The sequence below is a fragment of the Garra rufa genome, chromosome 20, assembly GCF_049309525.1.
Source record: "Garra rufa chromosome 20, GarRuf1.0, whole genome shotgun sequence".
Lineage (NCBI taxonomy): Eukaryota > Metazoa > Chordata > Actinopteri > Cypriniformes > Cyprinidae > Garra > Garra rufa.
In genome coordinates, this window is record NC_133380.1 from 22,260,870 (window position 1) to 22,283,256 (window position 22,387).

General features: G+C 35.8%; 2 protein-coding genes across 2 annotated transcripts in view; one reads left to right on the forward strand and one right to left on the reverse strand.

Annotated features, from left to right (window-relative positions):
• Positions 1 to 13,210: 13,210 nt before the first annotated feature.
• Positions 13,211 to 14,289, forward strand: id1 (inhibitor of DNA binding 1, HLH protein). Its single transcript, XM_073825976.1, has 2 exons — positions 13,211 to 13,670; positions 13,779 to 14,289. The coding sequence occupies exons 1-2, from the start codon at positions 13,320 to 13,322 to the stop codon at positions 13,812 to 13,814; spliced, it is 387 nt and encodes a 128-aa protein (XP_073682077.1). The 5' UTR covers positions 13,211 to 13,319; the 3' UTR covers positions 13,815 to 14,289.
• A 5,022-nt stretch (positions 14,290 to 19,311) lies between these two features.
• The window catches only part of ncoa3 (nuclear receptor coactivator 3), a 52,217-nt gene continuing 49,141 nt past the window's right edge, over positions 19,312 to 22,387 (reverse strand). The window contains exon 23 of the mRNA XM_073825785.1: positions 19,312 to 21,217. Within this exon, the coding sequence (XP_073681886.1) occupies positions 21,206 to 21,217 (12 nt within the window). The 3' untranslated portion in view covers positions 19,312 to 21,205. The remainder of the gene's footprint in view (positions 21,218 to 22,387) is intronic.

The following is a 22,387-nucleotide window of genomic DNA, read 5'->3' on the forward strand; positions in this document are numbered from 1 at the left end:
GTGTGTGTGTGTGTGTGTATATATATATATATATATATATATATATATAATTTTATTTAGTCAATTTATTTAGTTATTTTGTTTTTATTATAGGTAACAAAATTTTAGTTTTTAGATTTTAGTGTTAGTAGTCTGTATTCTAAATGAAATTAAATTAAATAAAAAATTTTATTTAAATAAAAATCATTATAAAATTATTTCAAAGTTTTGGAATAGTAAAAATATTTTTTATTTGATTGAAATACAGTGAAAACAGTAATATTATATACTTCAGTATTAATATTATAAACTTATATACTTTAATGTTTGTTTGTTATATATATAAATATATAAATATATATAAATATATATATATATATATATATATATATATATATATATATATATATATATATATATATATATAATGTTTTTTTATTTAGTGGTGGAAACCATTATTAAATAACAAAATAAATAAATAAGTAAAGCATGTTTTATTGTTTATATATATATATATATATTAGGGGTGGGCATAGATTAATTTTTTTAATCTAGATTAATCTAGATTAAATCTTGGAATTAATCTAGATTAATCTAGATTAAAATGGCTAATTTGAATTCTGCTGAAGGCATTCAGAATATGTGTGCTAACCAAATAATGACTTAAAGTCTTTGAGAATGGATCATAAAGCTCATAAAGCTGTTCTATGATAATTTGTTGATGAAAATAAATTATGTTCAATTAGATGTAGCCTACTTGTGTTTACTAACTAACTAACACTGAAATTATTTTTTCTCCCTATTAGATTGTGTTTTTTTAACGTCAACAGCTACCCAACCCATTACATGTTACACCGTACTTTTATTTTGACAGGTTGCCGTGAAGTTTCTGTGTCATACAGTATGATATGATGCTAGTTTTCTCAAATGAAACGGTAAAAGTGACACTCACAGCAGTTTGGGAGATTGAGTTTATCTGTTCATGTGAGATGAAAATGCCAAAAATTACCGGGAGCGTCACGTGTGTTTCAGTATGCGTGTAGTAAAAGCTCGTCTCCGCAATGCATACATACAGCTAGGCAAACGGAACATATCGGATTCATATTAAAACGGTCTTTTTGCATTTCAGTTTTCACATACACTATAGTCCATATCGCGATTTGAATTAAGTGACTGACCAACATTTGATTTATGAATCCAAAAAACGACGAATTTACGTGGCATTTCGCTATAGTAGATTCGTTTTTTATGAATGGAGGACGACGCGATCCCGTCTGTGTTTTGGCGGAGGAGACTTAAGCGCGACCATATTCTATAGTCTTCGGTATACATCCGCGTTAAACTATCAAGGTGAAAGTCATCATAGCTTGCGTAGTTTAGATCCAGCTCCCAACCCAAATTTGAGAATAGATTAACGGCGATATTTTTTTTATCGCGCGATAAGAGTTTCACGTTAACGCCGATAACGGCCCACCACTAATATATATATATATATATATATATATATATATGTATATATGCCAAATGTAAAATAGGGCTGTCATTTTAATTTGTTCATTTAGTTAAATTGACTATTTTAAAAACATGCAATAAAAATCAGGAATTTCAAAGTTGAATTGATTTCTTTTAATATTTTTTTATTATTATTTTAATTTGTTACTTATTAGTATATTAATAATATTAATACTTTTATTGTGTGTGTGTGTGTGTGTGTGTGTGTGTGTGTGTTTCGACTCATTAATAAAAATTAAAAATCAATTAATTAACATAATTCAAAATGTTACACTTATCTTTCTATTTTATTTTTTTTATTTTAAGTGTAAATGTAAACATAATTAATATATTAATTAATAATATAAATACTTAATACTTATAAATACTTTTTTATAAGTACTTTTGTACGTTTTGTATAATTAAAAATGTACAAAATAAAATTTTATTTTTGACGCATTTTTTAAAAACTATTCACACTAGTGTAGCAGTTGCAAACAAATGATATTAGATATTTTCTCACACTTTTATGTGTGTGTGTGTGTGTGTGCGTGCGTGTGGCTCAAATGTCTCAATACTTTTATTCTGTAGTATCTTGATCTTCACGTGAGACTGGCTGATTATTGCACTCTTGTGGGAGTTGGCTGAATTTGCATATTGTACCTACATAAAGCAGGTGAGAGGTTGAATTCTAGCTGTATTATATTTAACAGCCCAGCCCTGCCATATGGCAGATGGGCAGCTGAAGTGATCCAGTCAGCTTTAGGCAGTGAGTGTACACTTTTAAACACATAGGCAAAATGGCTGATGAGCTTCACTTGTATTAAAGCTGCAGGCTAAACACCTGTGCGGAGGGTGTATGTGTGTGTGTGAGAAACACAGGGTGAGTGTGTGTATTTTCGGGTGTGGCTAACTGCCTCGTCTCTGTGGACAAACAGCCTCACAGCAGCACCTGATACATGCGAGTTTCTGGTTACCTCTTTCTGATGTGATTTCAAACCTATTTACACTCTAATAAAGGAATGAAACCAATGAGTCAAAACCAAACAATTCTTGCCTGCAGACTCGATTGCCTCATTGCCTTCTGCCATTCCTCGCACCTGTTGATCCTGAGGCTTACGAAGCGGTCGCAAACATTTCTCAAAGTATGACGTCGTCACCGCAGTCGAGCAACTCAGCTTTTATATGCAAGAGCAAAACATAATGATTACCAATATAACCACTTGTAGAAATTCATAAACAATCACTAATTGTGTCTTGAAGAAATATTCTGGGGTGACAAGCTTAATTATGGCATAATGTTGATAATTTCAGGTTTTCTTTTTAAAAAAAGGCAAAACCTAAGGTTAAAGGGTGAGGCACTTATAATGAGAGTATTTTAAATGCTCCAATTTTTGCAGAAATATTAAGCTTAAAATGCATAAAAGCCCTCAGATTAATTTTTATGTAAAACATTGTGTATTATTCTAGCTGTAATGTTCATTTTAGGGTTTAAGCCTCGTAAAATCTATGGAAGCCTGTGTCTGCCACTGAATAAGAGAAAAAAAGTTGCAATTCTGAAAAAATCAAGTCAGAAATGAAAGATATAAACTTACAATTCAGACTTTTTTCCATAGAATTGCGTGATATAAACTCACAATTCTGAGAAATAAAGTTAGAATTGAAAGATATAAACTCACAATTTGCAATTCTGAGAAAAAAGTTTCAATTCTGAGAAAATAAAGTCAGAATTGATACAGACTTGCAATTCTGAGAAAAAAAGTAACCATTCTGTGAAATAAAGTCAGAATTGTAAGATATAAACTTACAATTCAGACTTTTTTCCTTAGAATTGCGTGATATAAACTCACAATTGTGAGAAAAAAGTTTCAATTCTGAGAAAATAAAGTCAGAATTGATACAGACTTGCAATTCTAAGAAAAAAAGTAATAATTTCTCAGAGTTTACAATTCTGAGAAAAAAAGTCATAATTCTGAGAAATAAAGTCAGAATTGCAAGATATAAACTCACAATCCAGACTTTTTTCCATAGAATTGCGTGATATAAACCCACAATTCTAAGAAATAAAGTTAGAATTGAAAGATATAAACTCACAATTTGCAATTCTGAGAAAAAAGTTTCAATTCTGAGAAAATAAAGTCAGAATTGATACAGACTTGCAATTCTGAGGAAAAAAAGTAACAATTCTGAGAAATAAAGTCAGAATTGCAAGATATAAACTTACAATCCAGACTTTTTTCCATAGAATTGCGTGATATAAACTCACAATTCTGAGAAATAAAGTTAGAATTGAAAGATATAAACTCACAATTTGCAATTCTGAGAAAAAAGTTTCAATTCTGAGAAAATAAAGTCAGAATTGATACAGACTTGCAATTCTGAGAAAAAAAGTAACAATTCTGAGAAATAAAGTCAGAATTGCGAGAAATAAAGTTAGAATTGAAAGATATAAACTCACAATTTGCAATTCTGAGAAAAAAGTTTCAATTCTGAGAAAATAAAGTCAGAATTGATACAGACTTGCAATTCTGAGAAAAAAAGTCATAATTCTGAGAAATAAAGTCAGAATTGCAAGATATAAACTCACAATTCAGACTTTTTTCCTTAGAATTGCGTGATATAAACTCACAATTGCAAGTAATAAAGTCAGAATTAATATAAACTCGCAATTCTGAGAAAAAGTCGTAATTCTGAGAAATAAAGTCAGAATTGCAAGATATAAACTCACAATTCAGAGTTTTTTCTTAGAATTGCGTGATATAAACTCACAATTGCAAGTAATAAAGTCAGAATTAATATAAACTCGCAATTCTGAGAAAAGGTCGTAATTCTGAGAAATAAAGTCAGAATTGAAAGATATAAACTCACAATTCAGAGTTTTTTCTTAGAATTGTGTGATATAAACTCACAATTGTGAGCTCTAAAGTCAGAATTGAAACAAACTCGCAATTCTAAGAAAAAAAAGGTTGTAATTCTGAGAAATAAAGTCAGAATTGTAAGATATAAAATCACAATTCAGACTTTTTCCCTTAGAATTGTGTGATATAAACTCACAATTGTGAGTTCTAAAGTCAGAATTGATACAAACTCACAATTCTAAGAAAAAAAAGGTTGTAATTCTGAGAAATAAAGTCAGAATTGTAAGATATAAAATCACAATTCAGACTTTTTCCCTTAGAATTGTGAGTTTATATCTCATAATTCTGACTTTATATCATGCAATTGTGAGTTAAGTCAGAATTGTAAGATATAAACTCGCAGTTCTGAGAACATCAGTCTGTTTCCCCCATATTTGGACTTTATAACGCACAATTGCGAGTGTATATCTCACAATTCTGGGAAAAAAAGTGAGAATTCTGAGATATAAGCTCGCATTTGCGAGAAAAATGACAGAATTGCATGTTTTTCTCACGCAATTCTGACTTTATAACTCTGGCAGAACCAGACTTCCATAAAAATCAGATACATCTTCTCATCGAAAACATCAGTAAGCATTTTTTCCCACTAAAATCATGCTAAAACACATATTGTTCATGTATTATGGCTTTACTATTGGCCTGATTCACTTTTATTGTAAGCGCAGGTTGAAATGTATTTTTTGTGGTAATTAACATTATCCCACAAGTGCCCAGAATATTCCTTTAATGGCCATACAAGTCAAATCAAAGTATCTTGAGAGTGCCGTACCACCCAGAGGGGGACGATCCTACAATCCACAATAATCCAGATTACATAGATGCAATACTGAAAACAAAAGAGCTGGAAAGGTCTGTTCAGTGTCAACGCCGGCGGCCATTTATCAGAACCATCAACGGGTTTCATTCTCAGGCGACTGGCACAATACCTCTGACAAACAGGAGGGCTTCCCATTCTTTGCGACTGCCACTGGGAAAACGGATTTGAGGAATTAATCTTAGCGTGGAACTGAAGAGGAGAGAGTAACCAGGCCTCAGTATTGTCCCCTTTCCTCTGAATAGGGCTTTGTGAGGGGAGCACAGCTGCCACCATCGTCACACCCATCTTTGGGACGCACTTTCATCCAGATGGGTTCGGTGGTATTTTCGCACGTAGAGGTATGTGGAGGAAGTCAGGTGATTTAAGAACACAAAGATCTATTAGGTGCAACCCAACCATACCATAAGCAACAAGTTGCAACAAGCTGCGGGACCACAAATAGTTGCTGACGGCACCATTTTTGACAGCTCTGTGCGATAACGGAAATAGCACTGCACCTGACACACAGGGAGCTCTGGGTTGAGAATAGAATGAGCAGAAGCTCTCCAGAGGGTCTCTGGCTAAATGGCCTCTGTCCCTCTCCCCTGCTGGTGGTGACAGCTGCCCGGTAGTAAGGGTCTTCCCTCCAAAACTTGGCCATTATACCCCAGCTGTGAGCAGCTGGTCTCCCATAAACACACACACACACATCCTCTGGATCTGGCTATTCAATGGCAATGTGATGTAAATGAGGGCAAGGCGAGAACATCATTCAGCTTTTCTTGTTTTGAGGTGGGACCAGAGTCATCTAAACATCTTTAACTATTGACTTCTATCCACCTGGAGCAATTTTAAGACTTTTGAATGCACATTAAGCTTGAAAAAGTGCCTAAAGGGACGGTCACATAATGAAATTTTCAAAAAAGTTTGTAGACAAAAAAGATTTTTAAAAGTTTGCATACGCTTTGTTCTTAATACTGTGTCGTTACCTGAATTTAGTGATAGTTGTTCATAAGTTGTTTGTCCTAAACAGTTAAACTGCCTTCTGTTCTTCAGAAAGAAAAAAAAAAACTTTCAGGTCCCACAGGTTCTTTGGTTTTTCAGCATTTTTGTTTATTTGAACTCTTTCCAACAATGACTGTATGATTTTGAGATCCATCTTTTCACACTGAGGACAACTGAGGGACTCATATGCAACTATTACAGAAGGTTCAAACACTCACTGATGCTTCAGACGGAAACACGATGCATTAAGACCCTTGGGGTAAAAACTTTTTGAATTTGAAGATCAGAGTAAATAAACTTATTCTGTCTTCTGTGAAACATGAAAGTATCTTCTGTAGCTTCTGAAGGGCAGTACTACATGGAAAAAATATGATATTTTGGCAAAATAAGAAAAATGTACACATCTTCATTCTGTTCAAAAGTTTTCACTCCTGGCTTTTAATGCATAGTTTTTCCTTCTGAAGCATCGGTGAGTGTTTGAACCTTCTGTAATAGTTGCATTTGAGTCCCTCAGTTGTCCTCAGTGTGAAAAGATGGATCTCAAAATCATACAGTCATACAATACAATCAATACACAAAAATGCTGAAAAACCAAAGAATTTGTGGGACCTGAAGAACTTTTTACTGTTCAGGACAAACAAGGAACTCATGAACAACTATCACTAAACAAAAAAACGCAGCTGTGGATCATTCAGGTAACAACACAATATTAAGAATCAATGGGGTGTAAACTTTTGAACCGGGTCATTTTATAAATTTAACTATTATTTAGTCTTGTGGACTATATGTAAACATCATTTATGTGAAATATCTTATTCATAAAAAAAACATGCATTTTGTATGTTTCTTTCTTATTTTCATCAAATAATTATCATTTGGCACGTCTTGCAAACTTTGCATCACTTTGAGTATTCTCTGTAGATCCCACCTTCTCACGCACCACGATTGGTCAATTATGTACAATGCCTGCATGTTATTGGTCAAACTATGTTTCAATTATTACCTTCAGCAAGTGTGAAAATAGGAAAACAAAGGCAAAACCTGAATATTTTAGGCAATATAGAAATCCCATCCGGGTAAAAGAGGACATATGGTCACCCTAGTGCAGCTCACACAGAAACAAACTAGCCTTTGCGGCAAATTCATGAACAACTTGAACCCGTTGCGAAATTTGCATAGGAATCACACGGATTCCTATTAAAATGACTGGATTAGGTACGTGAAAATGCGCCAAACAACGGCAAATGTGACCGCAGATTTAGTGTCCACTTTGTATACGCTTTGTTTACGCCACGCAGACCGGACGTTGCCACCACTTGGGTTCTTTCAGAAGCTCTGCCTTCTGTTGCTTTTCGAGGATGTTAATATGGTGCTGTCTGGTTGCATTTATTACCCCACTAACAGCACAAAACAAACGTCTGTTCCCAGAAGATGACACAGTCACAGATTAACTCGAAGAAGGAGAGCTGTCGCCAATGAGCATGAGAAAAAAGGAGGAAGAAAACAAAATGTGTTTGTGTGCGCGGGGGGCGGCGGGGGGCATCCAGGGGACAGAAAGAGCTCCAACGTTATTAGATTTGCAACAAGCCGCAACACTGCCGCCCTTTGTGCGCCGGCCTCCTCCCCCGTCCCATCCCGTGCGCCTCCCGGAGTCCAGAGCTCGTCTCCTCCCTCTCCGTAACCCTGGCTCTCCTGTCCCATCCCTTCCCAGAGGTCCAAGTCCTCTCCAGGCAATCTCCAATGGAGTGGAAACGATCCCGGGACACAATGCCCACTTTCTGAATGGGGCTTCAGCATGCCACCGGTGCTCTGTCACCAGCAGATGGGGAGCTAATTAGGAGCCATTAAGGCACTTTGATAGTGTGTGTGGGAGCCAGGCGGAGAGTGTGGAGTGTGAAAGTGTGTGGCGAGCGGGGAAACCGCCGTTCACAATCTGCTACAGCAGGACCACTATGTGAAAGGAGTGGTACATGTCAGGACCATTGACATATCATCAGGACCGAGACTTTATGATGTCAAACAGAGTATATATGATAATATATACATTGGTTGTTGATTGAATGGAGGCAGATTGATTTCAAGCCCAATTTAAAGAGTTCACTAAAAAATGAAAATTTAGTCATTAATTACTCACCCTCATGTCGTTCCAAACCCATAAGAAAACCAGTTCATCTTCAGAACACAAATTAAAACCCTGCATAGACAGCAATGCAACTGATACGTTCAAGGCCCAGAAAGGTAGTAAGAACATCATTAAAATAGTCCATGTGACATCAGTGGTTCGAATGTAATTTTATGTGCAAAAAACAAAAATAACAACTTCATTAAGATTTCTTCCGTGTCAGTCTTTGACGCACGTTCACGCATGCATGTGATGCCGCTGATACAGGAGCCGGCCGAATAAAGTCGCTATTTTTGTTTTCTTCGTGCACAAAAAGTATTCTCGTAGCTTCATAAAATTACAGTTAAACCACTGATGTCACATGGACTATTTTAACAATGTCCTTACTACCTTTCTGGGTCTTGAATGTGTCAGTTGCATTGCTGTTAACGCAGGATACGTTTGTAAATTTAACGACTTTGCTTTTCTGCTGACATTGCTTAGGCTTCACATAGGCCTCAGAATATGTGTGAAATAATCTCCAAATAGCAATTAAACAAAAATTTATTTTGGCTTTTACCGGCCTCCATCCAATCAATTCCCAAAGGATCAAATCAGTTCCAGTCCTACATTACCCCATTTCAGAAATATACGTCATGCTACGGAATTCAGATGTGTTGTGAAAAGCTATTCTCACTGACTTCATGTCATAGTATGACTCACGCAAGCTAATTAGGTCATTTTATGTCTGTTCCTGGTGAACCGTATTGTCTTATTGCGCTTCGCATTGAACACTTCCTCTCTCTGTCTTACTGCTTTGTGTAGCTGTGATGTTGTGAATTAAAGAGTTCATAGCCAGCAGATGACACAGCACAGAACACTGCAGCCTTGTCAGACAGCGATCACATGACTTCTGACAGGATGTGATTCCCTCGAGGACAATTATCCGAGGCCACTCTTCCCATGAGAGGGAAAAGTCAAAGATACATGCAGATGCTGCAAGAAGAAGAAGAGCATTCACACTCAGCCCTCACCAGCTTTTTCGGCTGTGGGACATATTGTGAGAAATAAGTAGTCATAAATTAGGACGAGCTTATGTAAGTTAGATTTTAGTATACACTTTTAAAAATAAAGGTATTGGCACTGATGGTTGCATGAAGAACCTTAAACATCCATTGAAACTTTTAAATGCAGAAAATGTTCTTTATAGTCAAAAAAGGTTCTTATTATTTTTAAAACGTTGTTTACAATGGTTCTATGGCACCACTGCAAAAACACCCTTTTTGAATCTTTATTTTTCAGAGTGTATATATATATATATACGAATAAAAAGGAGTGACTGCTGTCCAGTGGCCAGCATATGAGATCATCAAACAATAAATCCTATATAATTTGTAACTTTTTTTTTCTTTGAGCTTCCTTGCTCCACTTCTAAGAATATGTTTTATATTTTACCAAGAGTTCATAAGGGTGTGTGAGTGTGTGTAAGGGGGATGTTACACTCTTTGCCTCTCTTTGCCTTGATGTGCAGTAAACAGGCTTTGGAGAGCCCAGCTGTGAGGGCTTATTGTTGGAGTCGGTAGGAAGTGCTGATAGCTTGCGCAGCTGAACAAAAGCGGGATGAGCGAGTGGAGGGGCGCTCCAGACTCGTCGGCTCCAGCCGAGATTCTCTCTCACAGTCCCGATACTGCACTCCCATTGTTCAGCTCCTCCTCCGCCTCCCCTCAACCCCGCTCAGCTGTGACCGAGCCAGAAACGCTCCAGTCCCTCTAACTCCAGCAGGATGTATTGCTATGTGTGCGAGGCGTCGGTAAAAACACTGCGCGCACGTTTCGGTTTCTGGTTTTATTTATTTTTTTAATTTTGTTTACATTTTAATTTTTTTTTTATAAATCATGAGGGTGTTCTTAGTTTTATTTTATTTTTTTGTCAGAACAAAATGGCTTCTTGCATGTTAAATTTTTCTTTTTTATTTTCCAAATATTAATAAAGTTAAGAATTTTACGTTGCAATAAAATAAAAGGGTCACTGGAATGTAAAAAAAAACAGCCCCTCTGGCTCAATAGGCTATTTTTCACTTTGTCTCTCACTTTTGTGTCTTTACAAGAGTCTTTCGGGACGACAATGGCAGTTTGCAGGTGCGCGGAGCGGTAATCGCATCAGAGGTTTTAAGTGATAAATGAGCGCTGACCAGTTTGTTCTCAGGATTCCGCGGCGCGCAGGTGAATGGGGGAGAGTGGAGGGATGCTAGCCTGTTGTTTGTTGTTGCTATAGAGACCGCCCGCTCGGCGCCAGGCTGACAGGCGTCAAGGCTCGAATGAATGGGTGACGTCACGGCGCTGGCGCCCGGCAGTCTGCTTCGGTTTGTTTGGACAATCTGGGGGAAGAATCAGAGCACAGCAATGCAAAGTTATGCGAGTGCGCGCTCAAGGCGACGCGCACAAATGAAGGAATTCGGAGGTTTGTGTGAGGAAACGCATTCAAAGAAAGACAATGAGAGACAATCATTGCTGGAGAATAAACAGATTTGAATAAAAATGAGATTTGATTGCACGCCAAACCAAAGCACTTAGTGCACGATAATGGACTATGAATACGTTATGTGCATGCATAATAGTTGAAAACTGCTGAAGTATCATTAGCATGTACACATAATTAGGCAACACTTCACAATAAATGACATATACTGAAGCACAAGGAATTTCATAGCATGTCTTGTTGCACCACGATTTTATCAGATTGCATAAAACCCACAAGACACATATTTGATATTAAGCAACGATTTATTAACTTTCTGGCTTAAAATGCATTGTGAAAAATTAAGTCAAGAAATAATGAAAGTTTAAAAGTTTAAACTGCTGCTTCGATTTACAGTCTGACATTCTTGAAAAGCAATATGTTAGCAAAATATATATAAAAATAAAGTTATTAAAAACAGCTTTTTAGCTTTTAACTTTGCTTAACAAAGTTTTAAAATAGTATTTTTTGATTTTAGTGTTTTTAAAAAATGATGGCGAAATAAAAACCATTGTGACATAACCAACACGCATGAAGCCATTTTGTTGTCATGTGACAAAATAATAACAGAGATCTTCCCTTTAGGCCCTCATGATAACTTAAAAGTTAAAAATATATACTTTTTGTTTTGTTTAGGTTGTTCCAAGTAACAGGATTTATGTAATCAGATTACTTTTTTCAAGTAACTAGTAAAGTAACATTACTTTTTAATTTACAAGAAAATATCATGAGTTACTTTTTTCAAATTCCTGTCCCATGTTGAGAATGAATGTAAACATGCATTAATGCATCTCACTCACAAACAAACAAAACAGATTCAGTATTCATCAAAATGAATAAAAACATTGAAATGCAACTGAGAATATGACGCAAACCTGCAATAACTAAATGTGTTAAATAACACAACTATTCTTTTATGTAGGCTATTTAATCTATTTTATTAACCAGTGCCTTTGCTGCTGACCTTCGATGGTCCGATTCAACCATACTAATAAGTAAAAATGACTTGAGATAAACTAACATTTGTTCTTCTTCTTCTATTTTTATTGCTGAAGAGTGTTGAACTTTCTTCTTCTGTGTTCTGCTGTACAGACGTGAACTTACTTTTCCTTCAGCCTGAGGCTTTTGGTGTGAAAGGGCTTGCCAAAAATAGAACTTTAATATTAAAAACAAACAAGCAAGCCCTGCCCAGATTTAAAAAGTAACGCAAAAGTTACATAACGCATTACTTTCCATAAAAAGTAACTACACTCATCAATGGTTCCATGAAGAACCTTGAACATCCATGGAACCTTTCGGTTCTTTATAGTCGAAAATGGCTCTTTCGTTTTTTAAAATGTTCTTCAAAACGGTTCTTTAGGGAACTAAAAAATGGTTCTTCAATGGCATCACTGCAAAAATACTCTGTTGGAACCTTGATTTTTTTAAAATGTAAGAAACGTAATGAGTTGCTTTTTTTAAGAAGTAGCACAATATTGTAATGCATTACTTTTAAAGTAACTTTTCCCACTTAAAATATGTTATGTTGGTATTGCATTCACACACACACACACACACACACACACACACACACACACACACACACACACACACACACATGTTGGGTTTACATGATTTATGGGGACATTCCATAGGCGTAATGGTTTTTATACTGTACAAACCGTACTTTCTATGGCCCTACACCTACCCTACACCTAAACCTAGCCCTCACAGGAGATTGTGCACACTTTTACTTCATCAAAAAAACTCATTGTGCATGATTTATAAGCCTGTTTCCTCATGGGGACCTGAGAAATGTCCCCACAAGGTCAAAATCTACTGGTATTCCTATCCTTGTGGGGACATTTGGTCCCCACAACGTGATGAATACCAGGTACACACACACACACACACACACACACACACACACACACACACACACACACACACACACACACACACACACACACACACACACACGTGTGTTTAAGGTGCACAGTTCTCCCAGAAATGGTTGTGACAAGTTAAATGGATGGAAACAAAGATGCTGATGAAACATTTTACAGTGCGCTTTGTGTCTTGAAGCAGCCCACATACGAAGAAAGCTTGTTTCATTTGAAAGTAATAACTGTTGCCTGTTGATCCTCGACCACCCCCACCCTCTGCTTGATCTGTCTGCTTCACCTGTGGAGTGCACAGACAGCTGGATATCCACAGATCATTCGCAGAAGACACATTTGTTTCCATTTGTAACACCATCCCCCAAGCATATTGTAACTGCGATAACAGAGCCGCGTTGTGATTGGCTCAGCCACCGACTCTAGTGCAACCCTATTGGCTCGCGCCTGCAAACACGAGTGTTTGGTGACGCCCACAAGCCCCGACATCCTTTAAATACCGAACAACTCGGCTCTGTAAAGCATGTGGTGAACTGTCATCGCACTCTCGTCGACTCAAGAGCCTAACGGAGTACGAGCGTATCTCTTCAACTCATTCTCTTTGACTTAAGCGTCAACTTCTACAGCCAGCCAAAATGAAAGTTGTGGGACCTACCTGCGCGCTGAAGAGCAGCAAAGTTGGAGGCGAAGATGTTGTCCGCTGCCTCTCTGACCAAAGCCTGGCCATCTCCAAATGCAAGATTCCGCTGCTGGACGAGCAGATGACCATGTTTCTGCAGGACATGAACAGCTGCTACAGCAAACTGAAAGAGCTGGTGCCCACGCTACCGACCAACAAGAAAGCCAGCAAGGTGGAGATCCTGCAGCACGTTATTGATTACATCTGGGACTTGCAGGTGGAGCTGGATAGCAAGAAGAACCAGAGCTCCGCTCCAAGAACTCCGCTCACGACTCTGAACGCGGAACTGGCCAGCATTTCTGTTGAGGTAAATATCGTCTAAATGATAGCCTATATGGTGATTAACATAATGTTGTTTTCATAACCAGCATGTCTGAATGACCTGACTCACGATGTTTCCTCTCTTGTTTTGCAGAATGGCTGTTCAGACGACAGAATCATGTGCCGTTAAAGTTGATGCTCCCGGTTTCAAGTCAACTGATCGAAGAAGCGTCGCGAAGAACGAACAAGGTGCGCTGCGGTGATGATGGACCAGAACCGCCGTGACGCCTTGAACTGTGTTGGGAGAATCTCCATCTCCTGTTGTAGAGGAAAACAAACTTTCAGTAGAGAGTCACAAAAACCCGTGGACATGAGAAGTGAAGTGTGACCGTCTCTCAGAGATCTTCCCAAACATATCGATGTGTGTTAGCTGTGGAATCCATGGCGATTATTCACTTACAGTTCACGCATTTCCCTCTCGGTCAAAGTTTCTCCAATGTTTTGATAACTTTTTCTAGAACAATGTCTATTTTGTTGTAAAGTTTTCTCAGATTACTGAGCGAAAGAATGTATTGTATATTACAATGACATATGATGTGAACGCCTTATTGTGTTTTTTACAATGTATATTGTGTTTTTTAATTAAAACAAGAAAATGAGACGTATATCTGACTTGTTTGATCAATTTCTGTGTGTGTGGTAATGAATGGAATGAATTGAGAATTCTGTGTGACTATTCAAAATAAGTGCTGTTTAGTTTTACTGACACCTAAAATGAGCTAATCTCAGAAGGTTAGAGGTCATTTAGCCTTGCAAACACATTAAATATTTAGTTGTAACATGTTACAACATCCTTGCTAATACTTAACTTGACACTTGTCACTACAGTGACTTGCCAATTTAAACTTGATATATTTCAGTAATTCGAAAGTGAATGTATCACTTCAGACTAACGTTTAATCCAAACAAAACTATAAATCAGTTATACTATTTAATGGGTTACTTTGTTATTGTTAACACATAGCCTAACAATAGCTTAACAAAACGTTAATATCGATTGTTTAAAGCTATATCTAATAAATATAGGCTAACTAAATTGACACAATGAATAGCATATAAACAAACACCAACATAAATGTAAACGTCTTAAAATATGAATAGGATGGATGATGGGTTTATTAAAGTCGCATTACATTGATTGAATAAAATAATTAAAATGTATTAAACTAGCTTTTGTTGGTTAAAGATTGCTTCGTTTATTCATTAAGGTTATTTTTAGCTTGTGATATTTGTAAACACGTTGGAAAGTCTTTAATTCGGCTTCGTTTTAAGCATCCCAGTATTTAGGAGGCGGGTAACGGAAGGGTTAAGTGTTTTCCGAGAAAAAGGCAGTTCGTTATAAGATTTATTCCGTCTCCCTGGTGCAATGTTTTTCTCATTTCCCTGCGGTGTGATGCGCGCAGCTGCAGGCCTCGCGATGTGCGGCTCGGCCAGTGTGTGTGATTGTGTTTGTGTGATCGCTTTGTGCCAAGGGCAGGGGAGGGCGCAGACTGAGCGGCGCCGCCGCACACCTGGGGAAGTTCAGGTTAAATCGCTCCACATTCCTCGGCACACAGCTGATTGAAACATTAACAAACAGTAATCCGCAAGCCCGGGCTGCAGATGGGCCGGGAACGCCGCCAAGGAACTCTCACTCCCTCTGTATAGTTTCCCACATACTACAACGAAAGCTTCTTTTAATAAGAACCTAGCGCATTTAAACATAGCGCCACACACTACAGCCAACTTTTCCACTAACGCTTTTAAAAGAAGAGGCGAAAGGAACGTTGTGTTTTTTTTGGGCCAGTGTGAAATAGGCCTACTTGAAATTAATTGTAAGAGTTTCCCCTGTAAATTAAGGTAATTTTATGTTAATTAACAGACGTTTAGTCTATGTATGTTTACTGAAACTTCTCTCAGACTCTCAAACAGATTTGACAGGAAAAGTGATGGATAATCTGTAGGCTAAATCCGTTTTTGGTAAATCCTTATGCTCATTGTTGTCATTGGATGCTATTTACGCCCTTTTAATAATGAGGTTGAAGACAGTCCCCCTTTCAAGGATAAAGTTCGTTTTGTAGCTGTGAAGCTGGACATTTTAGCATCTAGCGCCTCTCTGTGGTAACACGGTTACTTTACTTTCACGTCATCCCAAACACATTTACGTTGGTATTATGAAGACTTTCCGCCGACTTATTATGACCACTGTTTATTTTTAACTAACAATATTTTTTGTAGCCTACCATAACCTTCACAGAAACTTTTTGAGGTATTTAGATAAAGGTAAATTAATTAAATTCTCCATTTAAAGTCATTTTGAGCCACTTGAAGAGTTTGGAGATGATGTTTACAAAACTCCACATTCTACCCTGAAAGAGTTTGTGTGGAAACAGTTTTCAATGAGAAGTTGCTTGTAAATTTCCACAAATAATAACAAAGAATGGCAAGTGACATAGCGTTAAATGTTACAATTTGAAGTTGAAAAACTAAAAAAGTATTTTCTTGTAAAACAACGCCAATAATCTGTTTTATTTACAGCTTCAGAAAAAAAGCAAGTGTACTAACCCTAAAAAAAAACCTGTTGATAAGAGTGAATTTTTGGAAATTTAGATTTATACAAATAAATAAGCTTTCCAATGATGTATGATTTGTTAGGATATGACAATATTTGGTTGAGATACGACTATTTGAAAATCTGGAATCTGCAAAAAAATCCAAATATTGAAAAAAATCGCCTTTAAAGTTGTCCAAATCAAGTTCTTAGCAATGCATATTAATAATCATAAATTAAGTTTTGATGTACAAATGTACAAAATATCTTCACGGAACGTGATTTTTTCTTAATATCCTGTTTTTGTTTTTTGGTATAAAAAGAATATTTCACTATATTTTGAAGACATTTTTATTTTGACCAAGTTTGGCCAGGAATATTATAGTTAACTAAAACTGAAACCATTAATTTTTTTTTTTACTTGAAATAAATACATTAACTTTATTTCAGTTAATTGTCAAGGCAAAATTTCTCATTTTTATTTAGTTGAACTTATAAAATAAAAACATAAATAACTAAAACATAATTCATAGAATTACATATACTGACTGCCGTTCAAAAGTTTGAGATCAGTTAGATTTTTTTTTTTTTTACAGAACACATTTCTGCTAATGAAGGCTACTTTTATTTGATTAAAAATACAGAGAAATCTGTAATATTGTGAAAAATAATTGCAATTTAAAATAGTGTATATTTTATTTTAATATACTTTAAAGAATAGAATTTATTCCTGTGATGCAAAGCTGAATTTTCATCATCCATTGCTATAGTCTTCAGTGTCACATGATCCATCAGAAATCATTCTAATATGCTGATTTATTATTATTGTTGGAAATATTAATATATATATTTTTTGGAGCCTGTGATTCTTTTTCGGGATTCTTTGATGAATAAAATGTTAAAAAGAACAGCATTTATTTAAAAAAGAAATCTTTTGTAACAATATACACTACAGTTCAAAGTTTAGGGTTAGTAAACCTTTTCTATCTTTCTTAAAAAAAGAATGTTTTTAATTCAGCAAGGATGTGTTAAATTGATAAAAAGTGATAGTAAAGAACTGTAAAAAAAATGTATATTTTGAATAAATGCTGATCTTTTAAACTTTTTATTTAACCTTTTTTAATCCCAGGTTCCAAAAAAATATTAAGCAGTACAACTGTTTCCAACATTGATAATAAATCAGCATATTAGAATGATTTCTGAAGGATCATGTGACACTGAAGACTGGAGTATTGATGCTGAAAATTCAGCTTTGGAACAAATCACATTTTAAAGTATATTAAAATAAATTGCAATAATATTTCATAATATAACTTCTTTTTGATCAAATAAATGTAACTTGGATGAGCATAAGAGACTTCTTTTAAAACATTAAAAATCTTACAGATCCCAAACTTTAAATGGCAGTGTAGACATTTAAAAACAGTAATAAAAAAAAAAAAAAGAAAACATAAAATCAGGGTTCCCATTCTAAGCCAAATGTCAAATTCCCTAACTTTCACGAAACAAAAAAAGCTGAATTTCCATGACCTACAGTGAATGGATCCATCCATTTGCAAGATTTATTTACTTCTTCACAGATGTTTTTAGTACAAAAAACAAACATACACACTACTTTTTTCCCGCTTACCTATTAACTGCACTTTGATATTTTTCTGTACCATTTCTACAGAAATATTATTTTTTGGTTTTTATGCTTTTAGGGGTTAAACGCTCTGAAGGAGTTTTTGTTTGTCATCAAACTCATCATTCAGTCTTTATTTCTTCAAATTTAGTTTATTTTTAATACCTAAAGTGGTCATTTTGTGTGCAATTTTGCCTTAGTTAACAGGTAAAGCCTGGTGACTGCATTTGACCTAAGTGACTGCCAGTTGACAAACCGAAAGGCAAAAAAATGGAGCTGAAAACTAGCCTAACCTTAAATAAATATAAACCTTAAATAAAATGATTTAAAAAAATTACATTTTGATAAATGTGACCCTGGACCACAAAACCAGTCTTAAGTAGCACGGTTATATTTGTAGCAATAGCCAAAAACACATTGTATGGGTCAAAATGATAAATTTTAGGCCTAAAATCATTAGGATATTAAGTAAAGATCATGTTCCATGAAGATATTTTGTAAATTTCCTACCATAAATATTTCAAAATGTAATTTATTGATTACTAATATGCTTGGCTAAGGATTTTTATTTGGACAACTTTAAAGGCGATCTCCTCAATATTAAGATTTTTTTGAACCCTCAGATTCCAAATTTTCAAATAGTTGTGTCTCGACCAAATATTGTCCGATTCTAACAAACCATATCAATGGAAAGCTTATTTATTCAGTTTTTAGATGATGTATAAATCTCAATTTTAAAAAACTGACCCTTATGCACTGTAAAAAGTTTTCCCCAGTTTCAACTTAAAAACTTAAGTTCATCAGCTGCCTTAAAATTTTAAGTTAAATCAACTTAAAACTACAAGTAATTTCAACTCACAACAATAAAATTAGTTCAGATGACTTGCACTTTTAAGTTGATTTAACTTAAAATTTTAAGGCAGCTGAAAACTTAAGTTTTTAAGTTGAAACTGGTGAAAACTTTTTACAGTGTGTCTGGTTTTGTGGTCCAGAAAATGGAAACTGAATTTTAAAGCAACAAACCAAAATCTGTGATATTCCATGACTTGGACAAAAAAAAAAGACTTTTAATGTCTGGAATAGTCCTTTTAAAATGACATGATATTCCAGAAATTCCATGACCAGTGTAAAAAGTTTTCACCAGTTTCAACTTAAAAACTTAAGTTTAGCAGCTGCCTTAAAATGTTAAGTTAAATCAACTTAAGTCATTTAAACTCACAAGTTAAATCAACTCATTTTTATTGTAATACATTAAAATGACTTGTAGTTTTAAGCTGATTTAACTTAAAAACTTAAGGCAACTGCTGAACTTAGGTTTTTAAGTTGAATCTGGTGAAAACTTTTGACAGTGTGGGAACCCCGTAAAATACAAAAATAAGAAAAAGAAAAGAAATAAAACTTAATTTACTTTTATACATTTTCATACCGTTTACTTCTGAATGCTCAAAATAAATAAGTAGGCACATACATGTGTCACGTTTAAATAGAACTTTTATTTACAACAATATCAACATCAAGCAAAATAATTAAGTGTATTGTAATTTACATCCTGTAAAATGTGAGCTTATCTTCCATGTTCACACCCCTCGGTCAACCAGTTCTGAAAGCACACCAGAATAACCTCGATTTCCCGGAATTATCATTTCAAAATAGACTTTGTCACAATCAATCAACAGTAACCTAGCGAAACGAACACAAATGATAGTGTTGCTTTCCTGAAAAGACTGAAGAGACCGACTTATTATTAGTTTCCCACTGTATTTGATTCCCGCACCTGGGAATCAGCATTATTTGAAGTCACTTAATGGTCAAGACTGGACTAATGAAGCGGCCGAGGATCACTGCACTACAGAAATGGATTCCTTATTACTCATACTTTTAAAAAGCACATCCGAGAGGCTCTTAAAAGTGGTTTAAGAAAAGTTTCAAAATGAGGTGTGTTGTCTTGGCAGTTCTGTAGATATTCATAATCATCAAAATCTTACAAAACTTAAACTGAAGAACGAATAAACCGCATGATAGAGAAACCCTCCGAAAGCACAGACAATACTGCTAAAATATTAACTGGCCTCAAAAATAAACAGGTATACTTGGTTTTGTATGTATACAGTATATAGTACAAAATCATAATATGTAGTAATATGTTCGTATGATATGTACCTTTTACTCAGCGCGTTTGCGCAAAAACATATATAAATGGATACATTTCTGTAGTCAAACTTGAGAAATCAGAAAAAGACTGAAAAAATATCTTTGGATTGTGCATGTTTCTTAAAGGTAGATTTCTGAAGAACCGACAGTATGATACAGTGAGAAAGTGAGTTCTTTTTCTTAATAAGAGCTAGCTTAAAGAGCAAAAACATCATCTTTGCGTATCATCTAAAAACCATTTTTTCGCTCAGAACAACAAATGGAAACGATAATAAAATTATGAAACCGTCACTGCATAACATTTCCAATGTCGAACATTTAGAAAAAGTGCCATCTGAACATAATGGCGGTCACTGTTGAAAGGAAACGAAAAAAAAAAGAAAAGAAAAAGAGGCTGTGCCGGAAAAGATAAAAATAAAATATTTTCTCCCTTTGAAAAATTTAAAATAGATGTAAAACCCAGAGCAGTATTGACCTAAAATATAGATAAGATGGACCTAACCGGGCCCAAACTCTGTGCAAAAAAAGTAATGTAGTAAAAGCATGTATGATACATATGTAGCATACAGTATTTACAATTCCAATCTTATTCACACAAAAAAAAAAGAAAAAAAAAAGAAAAAAAGTCCTGTCTAATACTGCAGTACCATTTGCTTTTTGTTGACACAACACTTGGAGCCGGTGGCTTTGAGAGGAGGATTATTGCTTTGATATGCGTCAGTGATGAAGTTCTGGTGCTTACAATTCCCACGGTTTTCATTAAAACTTGTCTGAAACGAATTCAAAATAGACAATATGCACATAATCGTTCTATAAGGCTAGAAAAGCAAGAAATATATTGCAACTATCCTTTTCCGTACTAGCCTTAAAATAAAGTGCTCCCCCACACTGTCGAGTTGTACCACAACCGTTCCTACTCTGATCCCCCTGGTGGTTATGTTGTGTACTGCAGTACAGCCATGTGGGACAGGAGAGAGCCTGCTGCGCTCGCTACTGGGCGTATTCAGAAAGAAGCCCACAGAGAAGGCTTGAGTCTCTCTCTCTCTCTCTTTCCCTTTCCATGTCTTTCTCTCGCTCTCAGTCAAGGTTTCACTGGAGATTTCCAGTGGTTTCTTCTCTACGAGGCGGATTTTACAGCTTTATGTTGACATTTCCTCACTGGACTGATGTGTGAGTCCGAGTTCGAATCCAGCTTTGACACAGATAGCTCATTGCCTCAGCAGTACTTCTGTAAAGCACACAACATACAGGCACAGGTAAGTAAAAGACACATATTACATCTTTTAATGCATTTTCTTTTACTTTACAAGACATTAATTGAAGGACTGGAGTTGTGTGGATTACTGTAATGTTTTTAATAAGCTGTTTGGACTCTTATTCTGACAGCACCCATTCACTACAGAGGATCCATTGGTGAGCAAGTGGCGTAATGCTGAATTTCCCCAAATCTATTTTGATGAAGAAACTAACTCATCTACATTCAAGCCCAAAATTATTCATACCCCTGGCAAATTCTGACTTAAAGTTACTTTTATTCAACCAGCAAGTTTTTTTTTTGTTTTTTTTTTACCGGAAATGAAACAGGCTTCTCCCAAAAGATAATAAGACAATGTACAAGAGGCATCATTGTGGAAACAAATATTACCCATCTTTTATTTACATTTGAACAAAAAGTGGCATGTCCAAAATTATTCATACCCTTCTCAATAATCAATAGAAAAGCCTTTATTGGCTATTACAGCAATCAGACGCTTCCTATAATTTGCTGACCAGCTTTTTGCACGTCTCCACTGGTATTTTTGCCCATTTATCTTTAGCGATGAAATCTTTCATTTTGGATGGTCTCTTTGCCCCTTTCTGATCTTTAGCTCCCTCCACAGATTCTCAATTGGATTTAAGTCAGGACTCTGGCTGGGCCACTGCAAAATGTTAATGTTTTTGTCTGTTAACCATTTCTTCACTGCTTTTGCTGTGTGTTTTGGGTCGTTCTCGTGCTGAAATGTCCACTGGTGCCCAAGGCCAAGTTTCTCTGCAGACTGCCTGATGTTGTTGTTGAGAATTATGATGTATTGCTCCTTTTTCATGGTGCCGTTTACTGTGATTATGTTCTCTGGTCCACCGGCTGAAAAACACCCCCAAAACAATAGGTTTCCACCACCATGTTTGACAGTGGGGATGGTGTTCTTAGGGTTGAAGTCTTCTCCTTTTTTACGCCAAATGAAGGCTACATCATTGTGGCCAAACGATTCAATTTTTGTTTCATCTGACCATAAAACAGAAGACCAGAAGTCGTCTTCTTTGTCCAGATGAGCATTTGCAAAGGCCAAGCGGGCTTTTGTGTGCCTTATCTGGAGAAGTGGTGTCCTCCTTGGTCTGCGTCCGTGGAACCCAGCGGTGT

What these genes read in the sequence shown, in the direction of transcription:
- id1 (XM_073825976.1), top strand. Translation starts at nt 13,320, where the DNA reads ATGAAAGTTGTGGGACCTACCTGCGCGCTGAAGAGCAGCAAAGTTGGA. An exon ending in TGGCCAGCATTTCTGTTGAG is followed by an intron (nt 13,671 to 13,778) that starts GTAAATATCGTC and finishes CTTGTTTTGCAG; the next exon opens with AATGGCTGTTCAGACGACAG.